We start from the raw sequence: 26,367 nt of genomic DNA, 5'->3' as shown, positions 1-26,367 counted from the left end.
TTGGAACTTCGTGAGCATTTCTCACGATATTTTGGATCCAATTCAGGAACTTCATGAGCATTTCTCACGATATTTTGGATCCAATTCAGGAACTTCATGAGCATTTCTCACGATATTTTGGATCCAATTCAGGAACTTCATGAGCATTTCTCACGATATTTTGGCTCCAATGTTGGAACTTCGTGAGCATTTCTCACGATATTTTGGCTCCAATGTTGGAACTTCGTGAGCATTTCTCATGATATTTTGGCTCCAATTCAGGAACTTCATGAGCATTTCTCACGATATTTTGGATCCAATTCAGGAACTTCATGAGCATTTCTCACGATATTTTGGATCCAATTCAGGAACTTCATGAGCATTTCTCACGATATTTTGGCTCCAATTCAGGAACTTCATGAGCATTTCTCACGATATTTTGGATCCAATTCAGGAACTTCATGAGCATTTCTCACGATATTTTGGCTCCAATGTTGGAACTTCGTAAGCATTTCTCACGATATTTTGGCTCCAATTCAGGAACTTCATGAGCATTTCTCACGATATTTTGGATCCAATTTTGGAACTTCATGAGCATTTCTCATTTTATCTCCTAAAAATTAAGAATTTTTAAATTTTCCAGTTGGCAGGTCTGCTTGGATGATGGTATTATTATGATCCATGTCACAAATAACATTTTTCAGAATGTAACCAAACCCGAATTAACACGGTTTTGAGACGGTGAGTCACGAATGAGAGACAGGCAGTGGGATTTGGGATCTTAAAGGGTTGTACGAGATATAGCAGAGATTTACCATAGGCTTCGTTACCTTCCTTATAGTTATAGCCTGACACTGCCAAAAACAAAACAACAATAAAAGACGTCAATATACAAGGTGACGATACTCAAAAGAAAGCGAGCAGTGAGTTGTTGTTATATTCAATTGTACAACCAGTGGGGTTATCTATTGTTTCCTTGACTTTTATTTATTCATGAGCAAGACTCTTGACAGTGCTCTTGACTTTTTTTATTCATCCTGGTGGCATTTTACAATGAAAGACAGGAATAATTCAGGAATCAGCGGCAGTGAAAAATAAAAGATCTGGGGCGAAGTGACTTGCCCACCGCCACACAGCATGGCGGTTAGTCAAACTCGAACGAAAGAGTGAAAATGGAGAGGCTTCGTATGGGAACTAAACAGACAATGGACGTTTCGGGTACAAACCCTTCGTCAGCACAATACACAAATTAACGTGGAAAACAAATATATATGAAAATGGAGAGGCTTCGTATGGGAACAAAACAGACAATGGACGTTTCAGATACAAACCCTTCGTCAGCACAACAATACACAAATTAACGTGGAAAACAAATATTTGTTTTCCACGTTAATTTGTGTATTGTTGTGCTGACGAAGGGTTTGTACCCGAAACGTCCATTGTCTGTTTTGTTCCCATACGAAGCCTCTCCGTTTTCACTCTTTCGTTAGTATTTTACGATCACCGGCTTCAGGCAGCCCTACCGTTTTCTACTTAGTCAAACTCTGTACCTTTTGGGTAAGAGACAAAGACCATACCGCTGAGCCACGCAGTCCCACTAATACTAAAAACTCACTTTTCACTTTCTTTTGTCAGTCGTTGCCTTGTATTGAGACGTAGTTTTAAGGTTGAAATGTCAGGCTATAATGGTATATAATGAAAGCTACGGTCAGGCAGGCTATGAGTTGACGAAGGCGGCTACGGATGAACTATCGTGTAAGCCATGCATTGGGGATTAGAATTACAAAGGTCAAGGTAAACACGGAAAGCAAAGACTAACAAACACACAGCTGTAATGTGTAACTGGACGACAAAAAATGTGAAACACTGTTCACGACTCCGCGGTAGACAATGTAGATAGAAAAATATAAGTCAAAATCACCCTTTAAAAATTGTATGTAAATGGTGCTGCTCGAAGCTCGAAGAAATAAATAACAATGTGAAATTGAATGTAAGCTTCAATTCAATATACAAAAACAGATGAAATGGACGTTTCGGATTTTCCCCTTTATCAACAAAAACAGGATGTCTGTATTGTTTCATTCATCCTGTTTTGTTGATAAAGGTCAAACCCGAAACATCCATTTCATCTGTTTTTGTATATTAAATTGAAGCTTAAATTTAATTTCACCTTAAAAATTTAGAATTCTTCGACATGAGATCAAACCGGACGCCTAAAGAGGGGGGAGTGACTTATCTTTCTTTCTTGTATTTTTCTGGTTTGTCTTTTCACAATATTTCATCTTCCACCACCAATGTCTCTGCTCTCAAAATTCTCTTATCCTTTAGTAGAGGTACATAGGAAAATATAACATAGATTTGAGTCTAAAGATAATGTTATTGACTTAGTAAGTTTAAAAAGAAAAACAAAAAAAAAAAACAAGATATATTAATATCAAATCATCAAAATTATAACAGTAACAGTTACAATAAGTAGCATTGGACAGGTTTAAATAGTTTTTGGGGCAACTACATTGCGGGCCAAGGCGATAAGCCACGGGACATCTAGCATTTTAAAGTCATTTCAACGCCATAGAAAAGATAAAACAGTTCAAAGAATTAGAGAGTAAATCTGCGCTTACGTGCAAAGAACAGGAGAACAAGGTAAGGCAAATGGCGTATACCCTGTTAACCAGTACTTGGCTTTTAAGCGTAGATTTACTCTCTAATTCTCTGTCTCCATTACTCTACCCCCCACACCCGAGTGGAACAGATGTTCTCCAGCCACCAGTCCTGTGTAGTCTCGTAGTGTGGAAAGTGAGAGATAAATAGACAGGCAGACAGATAGTTAGATAGATAGATAGATAGATAGATAGATAGATAGATAGATAGATAGATAGATAGATAGATAGATAGATAGATAGATAGATAGATAGATAGATAGATACATAGATAGATACATAGATAGAGAAGGATGAAAACAGAGAGATAGGGGAGAGGAGGGGGAGGAGAGGCACAGAAAACATATACACATACACACGCACATACACCCATACACACACGCGCGCGCGCACATACAACCATACACACACACACACTAACACTAACACTCATCCTTCATCTCATTATGTTTCATTGTTTAGTATTCTTATCCATATTTAATCTTATTAATCCAATACCATCAATTAGGTGAACAACAGCAACAACAACAACAACATTAATAACAATTGCCATGTCAATATTATGTGCGTTAGCTATAATAGCAAACAGATAAAATCAGTCGAAATAATAAGGATGCGTCCCAATGTCAACATCCCCATGACTCATACCCGTCAAACGGAAGGAAATTCAGAAATGCAATCACAACCTCCTTATTTATTCAAATGATTACGAACAAAAAATCTCTTGATTTGAAATTGTCTTGCTTATTTTATTTTTAATTATTTATTTATTTTTATCTATTTTTTTTTTTTAATGAACTTTACGGCGGTACCTTTAAATCACAATATCGCCGGTACAAGGAAAGATGATAGAGGATAGTACAAAAATATAAATATAGAGAGGTTTGTCTCAAAAAAAAAAAAAAGGTTTTCTAAAACGCAGTGGCTATTTTACAGTCCTGTAAAGACGGTACTCTGAAATATTTTTACAGTTCCATATGATTCAGTACATAATTTAATATGTTGCAACTCCATTCATGGGATTTTCTTTTCTCTTAACTAAATCAAGGACATTGGCCCAGCCTCCACATTGAAGTTCTGCCTTGCCTCAGACGTGTCAACTTCCTGATCTAATTGTTTTTGTTTTTAAGGGTTTTACGGCGCTTGCAACACATTTATGTTTTGTTTGTTTTTAAGGGTTTTACGACGCTTGCAACACATTTAGGTTATATCAGCGCCAGTAAAAAGGAAGAAAATGGGATAGTCAAAAGTTCTACAATTACAATTAAAACACCCCAGAGAAAGTAAGACAAAGGAAAACTGGGAACAAATAGGGATCATATGTAGATTCCAAGAGCATACCACCAATGTACTTAGTTTGAGATCACCTATAGGTCTCATCCGGACACCAAGCACAAAATCCAACAAAGAGGAATACACTCAAATGCTTACATTATAAATTCAAAATAACAAACATAGTAATACATAACAGAGAGATGATTTACAAAGAAAAAAATACCATCTCCCAAAACAATAACTATGCATTTGACTGTTTCCCTCCCAGCTAGGACTCCGGCCAGGCCCAGGACAAAACCAAGTAATCTCATTCCAAGACAAAGACAGAAAGCATGTTGGAAAACAGATATAAGGGGATAGAAGACAAAGTATGTACCCCCCCTGCCCACTATGGGAGGTCAGGAACCCCACCCAGTTCCTGATCTAAGACCTTCATTGATAGGTCCTTTTCTGAGGATGGAATTTTGGAGAGGTCGGTCTTGGACCTCAATTGGATCGGGTCACCCGCCACAATCCAGTGCAAAATCATATTATGGACCTGAAAAAGTAGATCTGAGTACCTGTAAAAATACCCACTGCGTTTCTAAAAAGAGTAATGAATTATGTTGTTATTAGAGTTCTGTGAGTGTCAATGATTAAAATATCGTTATTCAGGCCTAAACCAAAAACAGTTAATAAGTAGTTAGATAAAACAGTTAGTAATAAGACATACCATAGGCTGATTGTCTGCACAATGGCGTCGCCGCCAGACACAGAATCTTGGACACCAAGTCACCGGAGGAGGAAAATAAACAAAATATGGCCTGGAAATACATTCTAGCATTCCGTTCCAGGCCAATCCGCTAAACCGCTTCACTTCCAACATTCTTTACATTAGCCAATAATCTTATCTAATCTAACTTCCAACGTTGTTAACTCACTCAATCCTAGAGATTTTGGCTACATTTTGAAATTGGAAAAAAAAATGTATTACAAAATGAGCATGTACATAGATAGTTTTATTCAACTATCATTAACATGCAAAAACTAAAAACATTAGCTTTGATACTACGCCTATAATTTGTCTCAGAAAAAATGTAATAAATATGCATGGGGTAAAAGTAACCTGGGTAAACTACGGATATAGTAGGTGTTAGGGTTGAGTTAGTTAAGTCAATCCACGCATCCATAAAACTTCTAGCATTCTAACCTAAACCAGTCAATGTACCAACCGTATTTCTAACAATCTCAGATATGCAAATCCCGTTAATCTTTAAAACTTAAGATCTGAATATGAATTACATAAAAATATTGACCAAACTAAAAGTTATAAGGAGAAAAAATATACAGCGCTTCAAAATATAGCCACAAGGCCTAGGTTTCCTATTAACGCATTAATAGCAGTCTTGAACTACTTTTTGTGATCTATTAAAAAGAAAAAAAATCGTATTCTAAAGAAAATTCTTTGGTGGCGTATCAATACAAACATGTCTTCATTTGTGATATGTCTGTAAATGCTATGAGAGAGGCTTGTTATTTTCTCATTTTTCATTGCATTTTGTAATTCAAAAAGTATATTTTCTCAAGATATAATAAAGTGGTGGTTATCTTATTGTCGATCCCGATAGCTCAGTTGCTAGAGCACTCGCTTCACACGCAAAGGGACCGAGATCGATCCCGGGTGCAGTCGTGATTTTATTTCTGGCCCCTCTGTCCACCCAGCAGTGAATAATGGATAGCTGAGTCTGTTAGCATTGGCGGAAAGTACTTTGCGATAGACTAACGTCGTTTCCAAAGGATAGCAAGCAATTGTTATTTTCTGTTTCACGCTATAGAAACCAGAGATAAACTCCGGCTCCATGGGCCCATTGGCTCTGAAGGACTACTTATTTAACTTATCGTTGCTTGTTACGAAGGTACTTAATCATTGTGCTGCAGCTCTGCATCAATACGGAAACTTAGAAAGTGTTGTTTATTAATATGATCTTGATAGACATAGCTGTAAATACATGCACACACAAACACACATCTGACCTAAATTGTTGCCTATTCTAACAGAGGAGGATCTAACATTGATAAAATTTACAAAATTTGAGAATAGAAACTAGATACACCAAAACCAAAAACAAGCACCACAACGGACTGGGAACTTCATTTTGTCGCTCTGCTAACAGCTCCACCGACTAATGCAGCTTGATTAAGACACAAAAGGCAATTGATGTAACATATGGATATATATGTATATAGATATAATATGTATTACAGATATGGGCATGGAGAATGTATGTATGTATGTATATATATATAATAATATTTATATACAACAGGAAAGAAGCAAGGGAGACAACTGATATTATCATTATCATTACTTTTTATAATATTGTCTTATGTCGGCAGCGACAATAAGAACCATGGCATCGTGGGATATTAAGGGAAAGGAAACAACAAGGTCGTCATGACATAGAGGCAATGGTAACATTTCAGCATGGTGGGCTAGACATATAAAAGTACATTTTTGGGGGGGGGGGGATATGCGAAGGAACACGTCAAGGGTTTTTTTTAATGACTTCTGCTTCAGAATGGAATTGATTTCTTCTGTACCGGCATACATGACATACATGAACTGCAAAAGATATTGCCCGTTAAAGGGAGTATTATTCAAAGAACTTGGTTCATCATTTTGGTTATAGTATAAAAGCTCAAAGATTTTTGTGTTCCAATCTCAAGTTGTAAATTGACTGGAAAAAATTAAAGGGATATAACTCATACAAGAGTTTTATGATTGTCTGTTATTACCGAGTTGTATCCCTTATATGATGAAGTTTCACCATAACTTGTCTTGAATGTTACCGACGGTACACTGACAAAACATTTTTTCTTCCTTTTGGCCACAGTGCTTTTAGTTCAAATAATAGCTCTCAACGAATCAAAAAGTCTCAAACATGGGCACACTGAAAAAACAAAATAAATAAAAGTGTTTTGTCAGTCTGCTGCAGAATAACGCAAAAATTCAACACAAGAGTGAGTGAGCAAGCAATCTTTACAATTTATATATATATATATATATTCTTTGCTTGTTTGTTTGTAATGTGGAGATACCCGCTTTTGTTGTTCATTTTATTTTTGTTGTTGACTTTCGAGTTGTTTACAAAAGAGGGAAGCAGTGACAAGATTACAAATTGTTTTCAGTACATAGATATTTTCAACATAGCCATTTTCCGTTTCAATCAATTTTTACCTTAGATTCATATTTCGTGATATGTCGTTAGTTAAATTGGATCATCAAACCCTGAGCATGTTCAATCTCTCATTAAATTAACATTGTTTGATTTAAGTCTAAAGAATGCACATTTTATATAATGCACAACAGACACACTCATTGTTATGCACAATCTCATACAAACATTTTGACAAAGGAAGCGTTGGTGATGATGTCAGCGGCAAACAAACATTGAAATAATACAAGGTCAAACGTATATCTAACCATATACAAAAGGTCCTTGGTCAGGGATTGAGAACAAATATTACTACAACCAATATATAATTTCAACCGTCGAATTGAATTGAAAAATATATAATTTCAATATCACAAAATACAAAACAAAGAAACCTGAAAGGTCGATTTCCATTTACGTTTAGTAAAACTCCAGCTTTCAATCTTTTGTTGGTATTCTCTTTTTTTCAATTTTCATTATATTTAGAGTTCATATTGAAGACAGCATTTTTGAGCAAGTAAGAATATCAGCCAGTCATGATAAGAGACAAAAACTAAAATAACAATCAAACGTCCCTTTATGATATATATCACCATTTCACATCTAAAACAAATACTGAACAAAAATGAGAGAAATCAAAAGTTTAGAAAAAGAACAAAATACTTAACACAGAACACTGCATCAAGCAAATAAGAAGCCATGTGGTAGAAGAGAAAATATAGAGGGTTTATGATAGACTGCGGACGTTGAACTCTTCAACCCAAAAACAAAGTCAACTCTATCACCCCCCGCCCAGCCCAATTCATCGATGCATCTTATTTACCTATTTGATTCCCTTCATAACAGACTTATCACTGTTTCTAGTTGGACCCAACCCATTTAAAATTGGTGTGGAGAAATATGCACTTTAACCATAAAATTGAGAAGAAAAAACCCCCCAGAAAACAGGTTAACAAATAAAATACAGGTTGTAATTTGTTAAATATGAGAAAGGTAAAATATTAGCTTTAAATATTGCTTAAAGAAATGAAAATGCTGTGTAGAACTATTTGATCACGAGTGTTAGTAAAAATAATTTTAGTTTTTCCTTTGAGATTGAGAGGGGGAAATTTTTTTTTTAATTGAACAAAAGTGGCCACAAAAGTTTAAAACAAAAAAAACAAAAAAAGAAAAGGTAATGATATTCAAATCCATTCATTCGTATAAAAAGAGATGGTTTGTGATTGTCATTCATTGAATCAAGCGCATTGGATCAGACATATCATAGACTGAGACATACAATGGTAAGGTTATTGCATTTCATGCGTGTCACTAGAGTGTAAATCAAATGGATGGCAATTTATTTCCAAACTATGGCTCAATGAATGAAAAAAATAAATCAACCTGAGAACAGTTAGTACATAAATTGATTGATATATTATATTATAACAACGTGATGAGACTTTTCGAGTTATAATTATACTTTGTCATAATGTAGAATCCACCTACTACCCACCATAACCAATGACAATTGAAGAGCTATTCCGGCTATACTCTTGGTGCCAGTCTCCAACTATCTGGACTACCGTCAACAGGGATAACTTTGCCTCTTGAATTCTGGACCAATAAGAGATTGTTTGAGTTTTGTGGCAATTATTTCCTTTCGTAAAAATTCAAGTCTTTTAACAGGAACAGTAACTGTAACAAAGCTGAGATTGTTGAAAATGCTCAAATTCTAGCGCTTTGAGCACGTCTAGTGGATATTGCGCCATATAAAAATGCTCAAAAAGCTCAAGAGGCAAAGTATCCCCTTGAGGCAAAGTTACCCTAGTTGACAGCATTAATCAATTTTCGTACCAGGCATAAAAATCTTTGAGTCGAGTTTCACAAAAACGACCTTTTGTCATTACCTTACATTAACACCATTTCAAAAACAAAACAAAAAATTATTTTACACCCAAAATAACCATATAATAAACATGATTGTGGTATGATAAGAACAATAAAGGCGACATTCAAGTCTGTATCATTTCTAGCCTGAGGGAAAAGAATCATTAATTGTTATCTCATCCACTTTGTTCAGTCCAAGTAGCTACAGTTACCACTAACACACAGCAATTATTATGTTTTGGAAATAAAAACATTGATCTCCTAAATAGTATAATAATATAGGTCATATCCATATATTTAGTTGTATTAGGAGAGGCTGTACATTGATGGACATAAGATATAGTGAATGATGATAATGATGATATTATGATGATGACGACAACGACGATGACAATGACAACAATGACGATGATGATGATGATGATGATGATGATGACGATGAACAACGACAGTGAGAACTGGTCCGATCAAAGGATCAAAAAATTCTGTCTGCAAGTTTAGATGCAACAACAAACTGTGAAAAACATTTCCGGTTTCAAATGCGATTCAATCCTGTGTCCTAAACATCCAAAGAGTGTGGGAAACCAGATGATTAGGAGGGGATGTGCATTATTATTATTATTATTATTATTATTATTATTATTATTATTATTATTATTATTATTATTATGTGCTCATTGTTGTTTGGAAAATACTAATACTCTCAAACTAAAGCCAAATGTTGCCCATTACAACAACAAGAATATTAAGTCTCAATATACGTTCGGTTATATTATGTGCATGTAGCGCTTAGGCAATACGACCAGCTCATCCATATCAACTCATTCATTGGTCGAATTGATTTGTTCGTCTATCAAGACAGACTTTGATATGAGGTAAAATTATTTTGATTGATAACGAACAAGATAAGGGAGAGCAGATACATTATTCTTATCTCCATGCCTGGGTCCAAGGGAGTCTGACAACATGACCTAACACACACACACACACACACACACACTGTCAAGTAGGCCAGACTTATTATCACCCGCAAACAACTTAACATGGTATGACATCCCTCCGTGACAGAAATCCTTGTTTACTACTAACAGTAATTCTCACTGACGGTCAAAGTCCGTGACAAAAAAAAAAAATATTATGGGCTGATATTTGAGTCCCACTTAAAAGATAACAAAAATAACATTTCAAAGGTCATTTCATCAAGACTTAAACAGCAGGGCTGAAATTTTTTTTTCACAACACATTTCTACAAATCTTATGTTTGCACTGGTCTTCAAAGAAGGAAAAAAGATTTTTTTTTTTTAAATTGGCCAAAAAACTTTATAAGTCTTTGTATCAATCAAACGGGGCGAGCCCCAATATTTATGTAGGTAAAGTCAAGATTCCCCCCACCCCCTCCCCTGTCTACACAACAGTGAATGGGTAGCTGGGTCTGTTAGATCTGGTGGAGAGTACTTTGTGATAGACTTAACGTCCTATCCAAAGAGTAAGCAAGCAATTGCTATGATCAGTTTCACACGATAGAAACCAGGATTAACTCCGGTACATTGGTCCAATGGCTCTGAAGGACTACTTTGGGGGGTTTTTATCCCACTAAATTAGAGGGCAGTAGTTGTAATGTAACTGACTATAATCAAAGTTAATGCTGTCCTATTAAAAGAAGGTAAAATATAATATCAGGCTCAAATCATATAACACCTGTCACAAGTAACTTTTTTAAAAACAAAACAACCAAAAACAAATTTAAAAAAACAAAAAAACCAACAAACAAACAATAGAAACAAAAAGCGTAAATGTTGGGAACTACCACAAAAATTAATGGTGTGACCATCTGCAGAATGAGATCAAAATTAAATTATACTTTTTCTTCCAGTTTCAACAACATTAAATTCGAGGGTCATGGGTCATGTGCCAACATGACCCTGCTATTAAAAAAAAAACAAAAAACCAACATTTATGACCCCTTCATGCAACCCCCCCCCCCCCAAGTCTCACAAGGAGTAATGTCATAATTTCTGGGAATAAAAAATAAAATTGTGATATACTAGGCTATGCTTGCAACACAAAATCGCATAAAACTGTAACCTGTAAAATGTGTCTGTAACGGACATTGAACATCAGCAACTATCAATGTGTGTGTGCGTGTGAATGAGTGTATGTGTCAAATTATGCGTATAAGTGTGTATGTGTGTTTGTGTGGGTGGGGGGGGGGGGGGGTAACATGCCTGCCTGTGTTACAGACAATGACATTTAGATCTCGATAGTCTTAAATTTAAACATATCACATTTTACCGTCATCATCTCATTTGTCTTTTTTGTAAGTTGTTATTATATTGGAAACTTAAAAGATATAAGGACAATGACAACAACAAAAAATTTAAAAAAAAAAAAAACCATACAAACTAAAGACACTGGGCTATAGAAAAACTCATTGGCTTGTTTGCTTCTCTCATTTGTGCTCCAGGATTATGTGGAGAGTTTAACGGCACTTGCAACACTTTTGGGTCATTCAAGTGCCATGAAAAAGTAAGACAATCCGATAAGTTAAAAATGTGAACAGAAGTAGTTATGGATGAAATGTACTTTTGTACCTTGGAAGAGGCAAAATCGTATTCCGATTCTCACCAAAATTAATACATCATTAGTTGTGTTAGTAGCAATGTTGAATAGATAATACAGGACACATAGGATAAATAACCAGGAGATGATTTACACGGAATAGAAAGCATAATCTCTCATAGTTGTGTATCTAAGTTCAATTAACAATCACCAATCAAATGGAAACAACGGATTAAAATATCAAAGGCTGACTGATAGTTTTATTTTTGTTTTTAAGGATTGAACGGCGCTTGTCACACATCTGGGTCATTTCAGTGCCAGTAAAAAGGAAGAAAATGGGATAGTCAAAAATTTTAGACTTACAATTAAAATATCACACACGAGAAATAGACAAAGGGGAATGGTCCAAATAGGGAAAAGATGTAGATTCCAGGAGTACACCATCAGCGTTCCTAGTATGAGATCACCTATAAGTCTCAAGCAGACATAAGTGCAGGTTCCCCCCTAAGAGGAACACACTCAAATGCATACAAATCATTAAATATTCAAACAAAGAAATTAATGGTAGATAACAGAGAGATGATTTACAAGGGGAAAAATAATATCATCTCTCAAAATTATAATTATGCATAGGACACTGTTCCCCCTCCCAGTGAAGGACTTAGTCAGGGCCAGGACAAAACTAGATAGGTTTAAGAGGAGGAAGAAGAGGAGAAAAAAAAAGAGAAGAATTCTTATGTGACCAAATGTCAAACAAATTGAACGATAATCTCTTATTTACTAATTCAAGACAGATGAGACCCAATCTTTCGTACACAAACACACACACACACACACACATATCTACAAACAAATCATATAATATCATCAGAATCCAACTAAAAGCATCGAACAGAATGGAATCTGTTTTTGTTTGTTTTTTAATACATATAAATATTAAAATACATCCGTAACTTGTTTTTTCCCCAACAGGACAATAAAATGAAATATGAATAAAATTGGAAACAAATGAAACAAAAATCACTTCATTTCAAAATCAAAATTTGAAAACAATATTAACAAGAGAATAAAACAAAACATGAAAAATAGAAATAGTACAAGAAATCCATTGTGTGTTAATTCAAACACAAATTCAATTATGAAATAAAATAAAATAAATAAGATTTAGTGTTCAAATACAATTCAAAGATATAAACATACCATAAGTTGTTAAGTATTGATTGACAAAGGAAAAGCCTTTGAACATGGCTATGAAGAGTAATGGGATAAAAATAAAAAATGGCTGTCATCAGAAAATCTCAACATGAAGTGAAATTCTAAATAATAAATGTAAACCATCACTACAACTCTCACCTCCAGGTCAAATAAGCGAGGTTAACGATACAACATAAATTTTGTTTTATATTCGAGGAACTCTTTTTAATGGAAACAAAAAAAAAAAAAAAAAGAAAGAAAGAAAAAAAGAAAAAAGAAATCATTTATTTGATAAAATTCCAATTTATAATGTCAGTTGATAAAATTTGATTTATTAGCTAAAATATGGCGCATCAAGTTTAAATCATTCTATGTAAAATTGTAAATGTCCACATACTTTATGTTTTTCTCTCTGAGAAAATATAATTTTGATTTTGTTTCAATTTGACAGCCAAATTTTCCTTTTCTTTCATCCAAATTTCATTGATCTAAAAATTGAAATCTGTATACGATCCAATAAATTGAGACCCTAATTGACAATTTGGTCGGTATAACCAAAATTTCTAATGTTATTATTGGGTCAAATCATTTCTCAACAACCCATCCCAACCACCCCTCTCCTTTGACTGCAAGGAAGAACAAACATATAAAAATACCCGTTTGACAACATTACAAATGTGAATGGATGTTCTTCATATTAGAGCAAACGTGAGAAAGGATTTTGTTCAGAATAGATGATAGCATTAACGATCCTGAATCACATTACAAACAAATCAATCGTTACAGACATGCCTACAAAAATATCTCATTATAACTTACTGTATATATCACATATTTTCCATCAGTGGAGATAAATCTTGAAAATCCTGAACGTAAATGCTCTTGCACAAAATTTTATTTTTGAAAAACTTTTATTATATCTTATACGCACAGATTGTTCTGTAAAAGAAGCCAAAAAATAGTTATTATTTGTGGTCCTACATATTTATTATTTATGATTCTACAGTATATAGGTCTGTGGTTGAAAATAATGTCGACAATGAAATGCCAGGCAAAGCAGATGGGAAAAAACAAAAAATCAACATTCCTCAACAAAGAGGATTTCTTTCTTGTATTTTTACTTTATCTGACACTGCATCACAATAGACACCTTTCAAAATTTATATCTTAAACAGAGCTTGTTCCTTTAGCTACCTCTTTAATATAAACAAAATAACATTGAGGACACAAAGTTGGAATCAAACATAAAAAAAAAAGAAGAAAAAAAAAGAAGAAAATCCAAATTAGAATGAAAGAAAATAAAGGCAGTGGAGAGTAAAAAAATCCTTCTCAAATTAAATCATGTGAATCAAACGCTTTTTATAACTCTCTCAACTGAAACAAGTTTTAACATCAATAGATTTAGACGGGAAAATGACTGCATCTGGTCAGATCATTTTATTTAATTTCCAGCAATTCTTTACTTTCATATTTCACGGAGTAGACAAAATGGTGCTAAAAGCAACAGCAGTCTGCCTGCCACAGGAAACGAGCAAATAAATCTGTGCTTACTTTACAAAATAAAAACAGAAAAATCAAATCTTAAAAACAAAATCTATATCAAAACTCGGAAGTACGACACAATCCCAACAGAAACGTGAAAAAAATTTGTGAACAAAATTTAATTCATTTTTTTCAGAATTGCCAACCCAAACTAAAAAAAAAAGAAAGAAAGAAAATAAATTATATGACCTTTTTTTTTCAACACTTTTAAGACTAAACCCAAAATAGAGCATTTTCCCAGTTCAATTCACATTTTATTTCAAATAATCAATATAAAAAAAGTTAATTTAAATAAAATTTAATGTTGGATTTGATCAGACAAGCAGATGTCAAGAGTGCCTTTAACAGCATTATTTTGTTTATAACCTTAATTTGTTTTTATTAAGACAAAGTTTTTTAAGTAACAGGTAACGCGTTATAAATCTCAAACTAGAAAACCTATCATAGAATGATTTTAAAAATCTCAAAACTACAAATAGACATATCATTTTGAATACCTTCATACAAAATATATGCAGTTATAAATATATTGAGTTCCAATTTCATCTAAGTATTGCTGTTACATTTGATCCCTTAATCAATGAGATTTGCTGGCCCAAGCCATATCATCGGAACGAGGCTTACTTCCTGTCAATTGCGTGATGAGAGCCTCACAGCGTGGCCAGAATCCTATCGCCTCCAGAGGGTAGTTGAGCCATCCAGTGGTTATGCAATAGTAGGTCTCATGTGGAGATACGTGGTGGATGCGATGGTGTTTTCTAGGCAGGATGATGTGGGCATCTTGTAGCATGGTGATGTACCAGGGTAGGCCAAAGTATGTGTGGGACCACTTGTGGCACTAAGTGACAAATTAAGATGTATAATCATTGTCAGGATTAATGAAAATCAATTTAAAGGGTGGGAATCGTTGTTGACGATTTAACCCAGGACATAAATGTAAGAATAAACTAGATAAGGAACGAAAGGTTTCATTTCGTTAATTTTTAAGGGTAGCATGGCCAAAAAACATTTCATCTTTCACACGGATAATAGGGGGTCCTGAGAGCTCAGTTGGTAGAGCACTCGCTTTACAACAAAATGACCGAGATCGATCCCGGGTGCAATCGAGATTTCTTTTTCCTGATCCCTCTGTCTATCTGGGTCAGTTAAATATGGCGGAAAGTACTTTGCGATAGACTAGCATCCTATCCAAAGGATGGCAAGTCTGTTTCACGCTATAGAAACCAGGATAAACTCCAGCTCCATGGGCCTCTGAAGGACTTTTTTTTTTTTTACATGAATAATAAGGAAGATGAAGGGATAGTCAAAAGATGATTGCAGTCATAAAAACAAAACAAAAATGGTAAGAGAGTAAAGTCTGGTTCAAACACAGAATTCCTAATTTCTATCAATGTGTACAGTCTGAGATCAGAAATAATAAAAGTCCCACCCAGACTCTAAGTATATGATATAATTAGAAATAGAAGAAGAAGAAGAAGAAGAAGAAGAAGAAGAAGAAGAAGAAGAAGAAGAAGAAGAAGAAGAAGAAGAAGAAGAAAGAAGAAGAAGAAGAAGAAGAAGAGAGAAGAAGAAGAAGAAGAAGAAGAAGAAGAAGAAGAAGAAGAAGAAGAAGAAGAAAGAAGAAGAGAAGAAGAAGAAGAAGAAGAAGAAGAAGAAGAAGAAGAAGAAGAAGAAGAAGGAAGAAGAAAGAAGAAGAAGAAGAAGAAGGAAGAAGAAGAAGAAGAAGAAGAAGAAGAAGAAGAAGAAGAAGAAGAAGAAGAAGAAGAAGAAGAAGAAGAAGAAGAAGAAGAAGAAGAAGAAGAAGAAGAAGAAGAAGAAGAAGAAGAAGAAGAAGAAGAAGAAGAAGAAGAAGAAGAAGAAGAAGAAGAAGAAGAAGAAGAAGAAGAAGAAGAAGAAGAAGAAGAAGAAGAAGAAGAAGAAGAAGAAGAAGAAGAAGAAGAAGAAAGAAGAAGAAGAAGAAGAAGAGAAGAAGAAGAAGAAGAAGAAGAAGAAGAAGAAGAAGAAGAAGAAGAAGAAGAAGAAGAAGAAGAAGAAGAAGAAGAAGAAGAAGAAGAAGAAGAAGAAGAAGAAGAAGAAGAAGAAGAGAAGAAGAGAAGAAGAAGAAGAAGAAGAAAGAAGAAGAAGAAGAAGAAGAAGAAGAAGAAGAAGAAAGAAGAAGAAGAAGAAGGAAGAAGAAGAAGAAGAAGAAGAAGAAGAAGAAGAAGAGAAGGAAGAAGAAGAAGAAGAAGAAGAAGAAGAAGAAGAAGAAGAAGAAGGGAAGAAGAAGAAGAAGAAGAAGAAGAAGAAGAAGAAGAAGAAGAAGAAGAAGAAGAAGAAGAGAAGAAGAAGAAGAAGAAGAAGAAGAAGAAGAAGAAGAAGAAGAAGAAGAAGAAGAAGAAGAAGAAGAAGAAGAAGAAGAAGAAGAAGAAGAAGAAGAAGAAGAAGAAGAAGAAGAAGAAGAAGAAGAAGAAGAAGAAGAAGAAAAGAAGAAGAAGAAGAAGAAGAAGAAGAAGAAGAAGAAGAAGAAGAAGAAGAAGAAGAAGAAGAAGAAGAAGAAGAAGAAGAAGAAGAAGAAGAAGAAGAAGAAGAAGAAGAAGAAGAAGAAGAAGAAGAAGAAGAAGAAGAAGAAGAAGAAGAAGAGAAGAAGAAGAAGAAGAAGAAGAAGAAGAAGAAGAAGAAGAAGAAGAAGAAGAAGAAGAAGAAGAAGAGAAGAAAGAAGAAGAAGAAGAAGAAGAAGAAGAAGAAGAAGAAGAAGAAGAAGAAGAAGAAGAAGAAGAAGAAGAAAAGAAGAGAAGAAGAAGAAGAAGAAGAAGAAGAAGAAGAAAGAAGAAGAAAGAAGAAGAAGAAGAAGAAGAAGAAGAAGAAGAAGAAGAAGAAGAAGAAGAAGAGAAGAAGAAGAAGAAGAAGAAGAAGAAGAAGAAGAAGAAGAAGAAGAAGAAGAAGAAGAAGAAGAAGAAGAAGAAGAAGAAAAAGAAGAAATATAATTTACATGGAAAAAAATTCCATCTCCTCATTTACAGTTTTTTAGGTTGTTTTTTTTTTTGTTTGTTTTGTTTAGTTTTTCTTCTCAATCCAGTCATAGTCATATAACCAAACAGAGGTTAGCTCAAACTTTGAAGACGTTTACCTACATTAGACATATCCAATACCTAGCAAAATCAACATTCAAATCTAAAAAGTGAAAAGTTATATTATATTAAAATGTAAGACAAAGTCAAATAATTTAAGTATGTATGTCAAATGCAATTTTTTCATTTGGATGGATCATGGAGATGCGTAATCTTCTCATAAATTAACTGAGAAAACAAGGCATTGCTGTAAAATTTAGCATTTGATTTTTAAACATTTTTTAAAAAATTTGTGTTCAATTTCAAAGAAAGAAAATTACTGTAAATCATAAGTCAATTTGTTATACTCGTTGAGTTGGGTTAAGCAATTCAGCAATTTTGACAACAATATCTTTGGATTGTCAAGGGACACTACTGGTCCAAATTGCAAATCTAGCTACATATTTGCCTCCAAAGAGGTTATTACTAAAATGGCCACACTCCGGGACTTTGTCTAAACTGATATGCCTAACAACTTGGGGTATGAAAACAAGAAAGTTTACCATATTGCCAACCATTGTAAAGCCAAAACAAAGAATAAAATGAGATGAGTGTAACATTGTTATTGACAGGTTAATCACGGGAAATATAGAGGTAACTTACCTGGTTGGTCATGCTTACAAAGACAGCCAGAAGGAAGAGATACATTTTCCAGTTGTAGTCAGCCGCTATTTGTTCCGTTGTTCCCGTGACAAACTGGTAGGCCATGTTAGCCATGAATGGGATGATGACAGCAAAGTTGTCACCGTTGGTCTCAATGAAATCATGGCGTGTTATGGCTGTGGGATCAATATGATGTTCACGGAATGGACGTATAAATCCCTGGAAATAGAAATACAACAATAACCAATGAGTCACCAACCATGTGAATCAAGTGGCAATGCCTGATGCATGGAATACTCAGACCAAGGTGAGTGTCACAGTAAAGGTTGTTCACAATTATCTTATTAAATTTTATTTTATTAAGAACTGAATTCATCTCACTCCAGTTATATTTCGGTAGGCTTAGATAAACTTTACCTTCTAATATTAGATCGTCTTTCCTTTTATAGCCTTCCCTCGAATTAATTTCTAATTAGTGAATACTTTTCGTTCTACATTCTGTCACGTAGCCATTTATTATAAAAGCTGATAGGTCTAACATTCGACACTCACTTTCTCTCCACAATCTATGCCGGACGGCCAGTCACTCTATTCCTATATATATATTGTAAGATTTTTATCTTTTGGGACTTTGTAGATATTATATCTACACCATTAAGACGCCGGAGCTTTTAATTTTGATTGTATAATCTTCAAGGATCAAACCCAAGCCCGCTGTACTACACTATAACCTCTTACCAATTGCCTGGAAGTGGAATTTTACGAGTCCAATCCTGTTATCAGAGGAATAGATCATCCAAGCCCATCAACTGCCTGGAAACGTAAACTTACGAACCTGAGATATTATCATAAGTTACGTAAAATATTCATATCTCTATTTGTAACTGCCACGATCACTGTTTATCTCTTTTAATTAAATTTCATCATTATTTTTATTTCATTGTAAACAAATCGTTAATTGTTTTTCATTTATAGTAAATAGTAAATTCTGGGGCCTCATTCTACATATATCTTTATGCATAGTCGAGTAGCTCTTTACTCACTTGAGACCATGACATTTTGGAGGGGACACTCGGGTACACCTAAAGTTCAGTACTCAAATAGAACGAGCCGATCAATCACTCGGAACACGCAAGTGGAACAAGATGATCATAGTAACAAACCATGGAACAAACAGTTCAATAGAGACCATAGCCGACCCTATCAAAACAAAACAAGAAATAGCACTGACAATAATACTGAGCATAAGAAAACCAACAAACCTATAATTAAATGTCAATATTGTGGAATGAAAGGCCACACAGCAGACAAATGTTACAAAATCGTGGGATATCCAAAAGAAACTGCAAATGCATCACTCCAAACAAGTGTAAACAATCAGACACGAGTAATGTCAGGAGAAAATATAAATGTGTATTGCGTGAAAGGTATGTCACTTTTAACACAAACTCACAAATCAGGATCGCTATTTTTTTGTGAAGGCAAAGCTAATGGAACTGATTGCAAAATATTGAGAGACACAGGATGCAGTACAATAGGAATAAAAGCATCTTTGATCAATGACGAAGACAAAACTGGAAAAACGGTACAATGCATCACATTCAGTGGCACAGTCGAAACCTTTGAAACAGCTAACGTGTACATAGAAACCCCATACTATACAGGAATAGTGGAATGCTGTATACTTCCCAACCCCGTCGCTGATGTTATTGTTGGCAATATAAAAGGTCTTAAAGACAACCCAACAGATGTAAAAGAATGGTCATTAACCCAAGAAACAGCTTGTCTAGCAGAAACAAGAAAGATGACTAAGACAACAGAGAAGCCAATGACTATTTCTCTTGAACCACAACAATTTGACAGGAACACGTTCATTGAAGAACAGAAAAAGGACCCGACTTTAACTTCATATTTCAATATCGCAAACAAAGGGACGAAATCAAAAGTTGAATACATCATTGAAAAAGATATTCTGTTCAGGTTACATAGGAAAAGAAACAAAATAGCTAAACAACTGGTCACGCCGAGTATTTACAGAAACAAAATCCTTGGAATAGCGCACGATTCAATAACTTCTGGACATCTTGGGAGCTCTTCCACATTGAAGAGAATATCCGAGAATTTCACATGGCCTGGAATTACTAAAGACGTCCGAGAATATGTGAAATCTTGTGACACATGCCAAAGAAGAGTCGCAAAAGGCAGAATACCGAGATTGCCATTAGAGACAACCCCAGTTATTGAAAAAGTTTTTCAAAAAGTTGCAATTGACATTATAGGCCCTTTAACAAAATCAGATAGAAACCATACACACATACTAACACTAGTCGATTACGCAACCAGGTGGCCAGAAGCGATAGCATTGAAATCAACTACATCGGATCACATAGCTGAAGCATTGATGACAATTTTTACTAGAATAGGCATACCAAATGAGATACTGTCGGACAATGGACCCCAATTTACATCACATATGATGCATGAAACCATAAAACTCATGGGAATCCAACACTCATTCACAACTCCCTACCACCCCCAAGCAAATGGTCTTTGTGAAAGATTTAATGGCACTCTAAAGAATATGTTAAGAAAAGTGTCAGCAGAAAAACCAGATGATTGGGACAGATACTTACCAGCAATCCTATTTGCATATAGAGAAATACCCCAAGAATCTACAGGCTACTCCCCATTTGAGTTGATGTATGGACGATCACCTCGCGGCCCGATCAATATAGTAGCCGACATTTGTAAAGGGAATGAGGAGGACAATAACGAAATTATGTTTGCTTACGAATATGTAAGAAACCTGAAAGACAGAATAGAGGACACGTGTAAGCTAGCACAGGAATCCGTCACTAAAAAAGCAGAGAAATACAAGGAATACTCCGATCGAAAAAGCAAGTCAAGAAAATTTGAGATTGGTGACAAAGTACTAATACTCTTACCCGATGACTCGAGTAAACTTTTAGCTACATGGAAAGGACCATTCAAAATAACAGCAGTAAAATCTAATGTTAATTACGAGATTAAAATTAACAACACAACAAAGACATTCCATGCAAATATGCTAAAAAAATATTTTGATAGAGACACAGTGTCGCAACCTATGTTTACTAATATCGAAGCTTCAAATGCAGGATTAATCATACCGTTGGTCATGGGACACAGACACCCGAGACAGAAAAACAAACAAAAATCGCACAATTGCAACCACCTAAGACAAAAAAAGAAGTACGCAAAGTACTTGGGCTCCTAAATTTTTACAGGAAATACATTTACAACTTCGTGCACATCGCGACACCGCTAACAAATCTGACAAAAGATGGGTCACCGAACAAAATTGTTTGGACAGAAGTGTGTCAGAATAGCTTTAACCAATTAAAGGCATTACTCTGTTCAGAACCAATTCTTAAATTACCCGACATATCAAAAGAATTTGTTGTAAGAACTGACGCGTCTGATAAGGGCATCGCAGGTGTACTATTACAGGAACATGAGGGAACTCTAATGCCTTGCTTATATGCAAGCAGAAAATTATTGGACAGAGAATCACGATACTCTGTAATAGAGCGTGAAGGACTGGCCATCGTCTTTGCTTTAAAGACATTCAGCAGATATCTACTGCTAAAAGAGTTTGTGGTCGAAACGGACCATAAACCACTCACGTACATAAGAAATAACAAAATGAATAATAGTAGAGTACTAAGGTGGAGTCTATTTTTGCAAAATTACACTTTCAGTATCTCTCACATACCAGGTTGTGAAAATATTCACGCCGACCTACTTTCTCGATTAGTGTAATGACGTGAGAAGGGTATAACTTAACCTCCCATGCATACTGTTAGTTACCTCGCAAATTATGCCAAATCAGAACACACAAATTCGATAATTTTATTTGTAAACATGATGACCCAACTTAATGTAACATTGAGTATTGTTTGGATATATATACCATACCCATTCATGATTTGGGAAATCTTCTCTTTACTATTATTGTTATGAATTTTCACTCATTTATGATTAATAATTGAAATGTCAATATTCCATTTACATTTTCATTCATTTCATTCAGTAAATTACCTTCATATCATCGACTTAAATCATGCTTCATTACCATCACTATTGTTTATCACAATGATTTGTAATCACATTGCCATCATGTCGTTCATCACAATGATTTGTAATCACAATCTTTCATTGTTATTGTCACCCATTCATATACCTACGTTAATATAAACATTTCCATGTCTAGTTAATAAATAATTTAATTGTAGCACAAATCATAACAATGGATTAATGCTAGAGTATCATGATAGTAAATTTACTTCCGTTTGTAAAATCTATCTTTCCCATAATGGTTAAAGAGTATATTTTAAACGTGGGTGGGGGGTGTCACAGTAAAGGTTGTTCACAATTATCTTATTAAATTTTATTTTATTAAGAACTGAATTCATCTCACTCCAGTTATATTTCGGTAGGCTTAGATAAACTTTACCTTCTAATATTAGATCGTCTTTCCTTTTATAGCCTTCCCTCGAATTAATTTCTAATTAGTGAATACTTTTCGTTCTACATTCTGTCACGTAGCCATTTATTATAAAAGCTGATAGGTCTAACATTCGACACTCACTTTCTCTCCACAATCTATGCCGGACGGCCAGTCACTCTATTCCTATATATATATTGTAAGATTTTTATCTTTTGGGACTTTGTAGATATTATATCTACACCATTAAGACGCCGGAGCTTTTAATTTTGATTGTATAATCTTCAAGGATCAAACCCAAGCCCGCTGTACTACACTATAACCTCTTACCAATTGCCTGGAAGTGGAATTTTACGAGTCCAATCCTGTTATCAGAGGAATAGATCATCCAAGCCCATCAACTGCCTGGAAACGTAAACTTACGAACCTGAGATATTATCATAAGTTACGTAAAATATTCATATCTCTATTTGTAACTGCCACGATCACTGTTTATCTCTTTTAATTAAATTTCATCATTATTTTTATTTCATTGTAAACAAATCGTTAATTGTTTTTCATTTATAGTAACTAGTAAATTCTGGGGCCTCATTCTACATATATCTTTATGCATAGTCGAGTAGCTCTTTACTCACTTGAGACCATGACAGTGAGGATGGATTCGTAATTTTTTAATAAGTCTGAAAACGTTTCGAAACACAATTAATAGTTTGAAAAAGGAAAAAAATGCAATTCAAACAATGAATGACTTGGCCTTGCATATTAAAGCATATAACAACATCAATAAGTAACAAAAATAATTCTCCGACCAAACCCTCCACAAGACTAAATGGCTCCCATTTCGAAATATTATTTGGCCATTTTCAGGCCTGAAAATTTCATAAGGTATTTAACTCTTTCAACGCTGAGGCTATATTCGCATTTCCGTCACAAAATGAATGTCACCTGATTGAGGCAGCATGAGAGTGACAAGCTAAGACAAAGCAACATTCGAATTCGGCGCAAAATCTCAACTAAAATACCCCTCTAGGGCTAATTGAATGATCTGATGAAAGAAATGATACTATTGGTTCAATTTATAGTACTTTTGTAGAAAGTAGGATTGGGTTACATTATTATTTTTGCCTTTCAAGACCGGCAGCACTGTGCGGCCACTGGCCAGTAGAACAGATTCTGCTCTGGTCGCACAGTGCGGCCAATGGTGCTGAAAGAGTTAGGGAAAAAAAGGTGAAAACGGTGCCTTGCTAGGCTACTGGTTGGATGCAAAGGGAAAACTGCTAGCTGAAGGATAGCAGGGAAGAGAAGGGGAGGGGTGGGGGGGGGGGGGGGGAAATGGCCCTAATCAAAATTACAAGCTTTTTTTTATCACAATCACTAAATCTGGCAAATGCATAGATGGAAATATTGCATTTATACACACATTTGTCATGGCAAACGTAAACCTCCATCCTACACCCACGTTACACAGGCTTTGCAAAATAATAATTTATTGCAATTGAGTTACCCTTTGGAAATTAGGACTATAAAGAGGAACAAATCATCAAGTCACAAGGGCATCATCATTTCCAAGGAAAATTCTCAGCCCTGGAAACTCTCACAGAAGAACACTCAGTTAAGTCCTGAAAACAGTCAACACTCACTTTCTCTCATAGAAATAACCTTTGGGGTTTTTATTTTGGTGAAGTTAATGAGCTACATTCATGAGCCACCAAATATTTCTTGTTTTCCAAGTTGGTGTGTTGGATTCATTTCCAAAAAAACAAACTCCAGCAATAATATATCTATTGGCCAGAAGAATAAAAAATTACAATATCGATAAATTAATATAACAACTCTCTACTTGCAGAGAGTAAAAGTTTTCTGACAAAAATGAAAACGTGTATAGTTAGCGAATGATAAAAAGTGAACAAAAAGCAAGAAGAAACCATCATACTGTGTTTTGTTGTTTGTCCGAGGCTTTTATACCCATTCACTCTTCGGTAGCAAAGCTCATCATGGATAGCTAGCTCTAAGGACAAATGATATCGAAATTCCCCAACGTCAAAGTAAAATATAACATGTTAATTTGTAAAAACATGACACCACATACTTGTTGACAAACGACTTTGTCAGTAAACACAGCTTTCAACTCAGTGCAAATGACAGTGGGATCTTTTCCTTCCCCTTTAAGAGAACTATTGATTTAATAAAAATCTGTCTATGACCAGTCTTTGTTTGATCAAAAGATATCAGATTTATTTGAGATCAAGTAATAAATAGTGCAGCTAAAACTTTTGGAAATTAAATAAAGATTTAACTTTTTCTTTTGCCGACTTAAACAAGCTTAAGCGCTTTTAAGATGAAAAACAGAAACTCGGGAATAATAATACTATGCTTGACAAGGTAGGGATAGAAAAATACAAGATAAAAATAAGCCTTCCAGACTTTTTCCTTCTATATTTTTTCTGTTTTCTGTTACAATTTTTGTATACACCATTTCAGGTTTTTATCCAACACCACTTCTTTCTCTCCACTTTTTCACAAAGACATTTTAGAAGGATAAATCCTCGTTCATTCATTCTGTGACAGGCTTCGTTTGTACTTACACTTCCTATAATTGGTATCTCCACAGTACCCCAGGTATCGGCTCCCCAATGAACCACACCACTGGCAAAATCGGCAGTCACAATTCCTAGCACTGAAAACAAAAAGATGACGAATCCTCTTACATATCTACTAAAGGTTGGATACAACATTCAAAATGATACTATAGCCAACATATTGGGTAACAATGTTATTATTGGCCATGAGGGGTTATTAGTTATCAGGTAAAAACACTGAAATTAAAGGTGGGAGAGGGGAGACGCTAAGAAAAAAAAAATTCAAGTGGAAGGAAAAAGGAAATTTTTTACCCCATAATTTTTTGTTAAAAGATTATCTGACCAATAAACAAAAAAAATCAGTTTTTGTGTTGTTCATCAATATTTTTAAAATTTAATTTTCATGATAATTGGTAAGCAGTCGATTGAAAATTGAAACTACACCTTACCCCTAAAAAAAAAAATACTACCCGCCCCTAACCATTTGATAACCAGTATTGTGTCATTATGAATTATCAGGGCTTTAAAAAAATATTATGTCTTGTGAAATACACTGGATAGTTCATACGTGGATAGCTCATACGGTAGAGTTACGATCTCCCCAGCCAGGCAGAGATGTCATCCCAGTAAGGTTGCGGGTCCGAGCCCCCATTGCCACTGCGAAGTTTTTATTCTCTGTTGTCTTCTATCACTTTCCTATTCTCTTCATTTCTTGATATTTATTCATTGTTTCTTTTTCGTTTTTTTGTTTTTTTTGAATAAGGTCATTTTGTCTTATTATTTTAAAATTATCTTTGAGATCCTAATGTAGACATAATTAACAATAGAAAATTAAAAGGAAGATTTAATTTAATTAACGAAGCAATATTAATTAAATTATTCAATTAGACTATAGTTATTTTTTTTCTTCAAGCTTCAAGCAGCAATATTTGCATTTATGTAGAAATATGTCATCAAAAGCCAGTCAGCAAAACCCTATGAATTTATACTGAAATTATAAATTATAGTTTATTGGACAATTCTTCATCGTTAGAGGTGTAACCAAGTGTCAACTTTGGGATTCATGTTTATGCTTATTATCACCTCATTTAATCATACGATTATTTGCTCAAATAAATTTAATCTGGTGCACCAGACAGAATGAGGAGAGTTGCAGAAGATACAGCTGAAAAGCTGGATACACAAAACGGTTTTGTATTCAATAAGTTATGATTTGTTTAGGGTTGTGGATTAACAGTTAAACATATTCCAAAAGAAAACAAATGCAAAAGTTTTAGTGATTAAAAGGAAAGCGATGGATGGAAATTTGATAAAGAGGTAAAAATATATCACTGATAATCA

At 34.6% G+C, this 26,367-nt stretch overlaps 1 protein-coding gene across 1 annotated transcript in view; it reads right to left on the bottom strand.

Moving 5' to 3' along the window:
• Window positions 1–3,494: 3,494 nt before the first annotated feature.
• Window positions 3,495–26,367, bottom strand: part of LOC144976704 (plasmanylethanolamine desaturase 1-like) — a 33,241-nt gene continuing 10,368 nt past the window's right edge. The window contains exons 3-6 of the mRNA XM_078921059.1: window positions 25,033–25,124; window positions 17,962–18,180; window positions 12,004–15,110; window positions 3,495–4,006 (exon numbers count right to left, since the gene is read on the bottom strand). Coding sequence (XP_078777185.1) covers window positions 14,850–15,110; window positions 17,962–18,180; window positions 25,033–25,124 — 572 coding nt within the window. The 3' untranslated portion in view covers window positions 3,495–4,006; window positions 12,004–14,849. The remainder of the gene's footprint in view (window positions 4,007–12,003; window positions 15,111–17,961; window positions 18,181–25,032; window positions 25,125–26,367) is intronic.

Source organism: Berghia stephanieae, chromosome 7 (genome assembly GCF_034508935.2).
Source record: "Berghia stephanieae isolate SIO BIC M18660-M18661 chromosome 7, UCSD_Bste_1.3, whole genome shotgun sequence".
NCBI classification, from domain to species: domain Eukaryota; kingdom Metazoa; phylum Mollusca; class Gastropoda; order Nudibranchia; family Aeolidiidae; genus Berghia; species Berghia stephanieae.
Note: the sequence above shows the minus strand (reverse complement) of the source record. Positions and strands in the feature narration are given on the sequence as shown.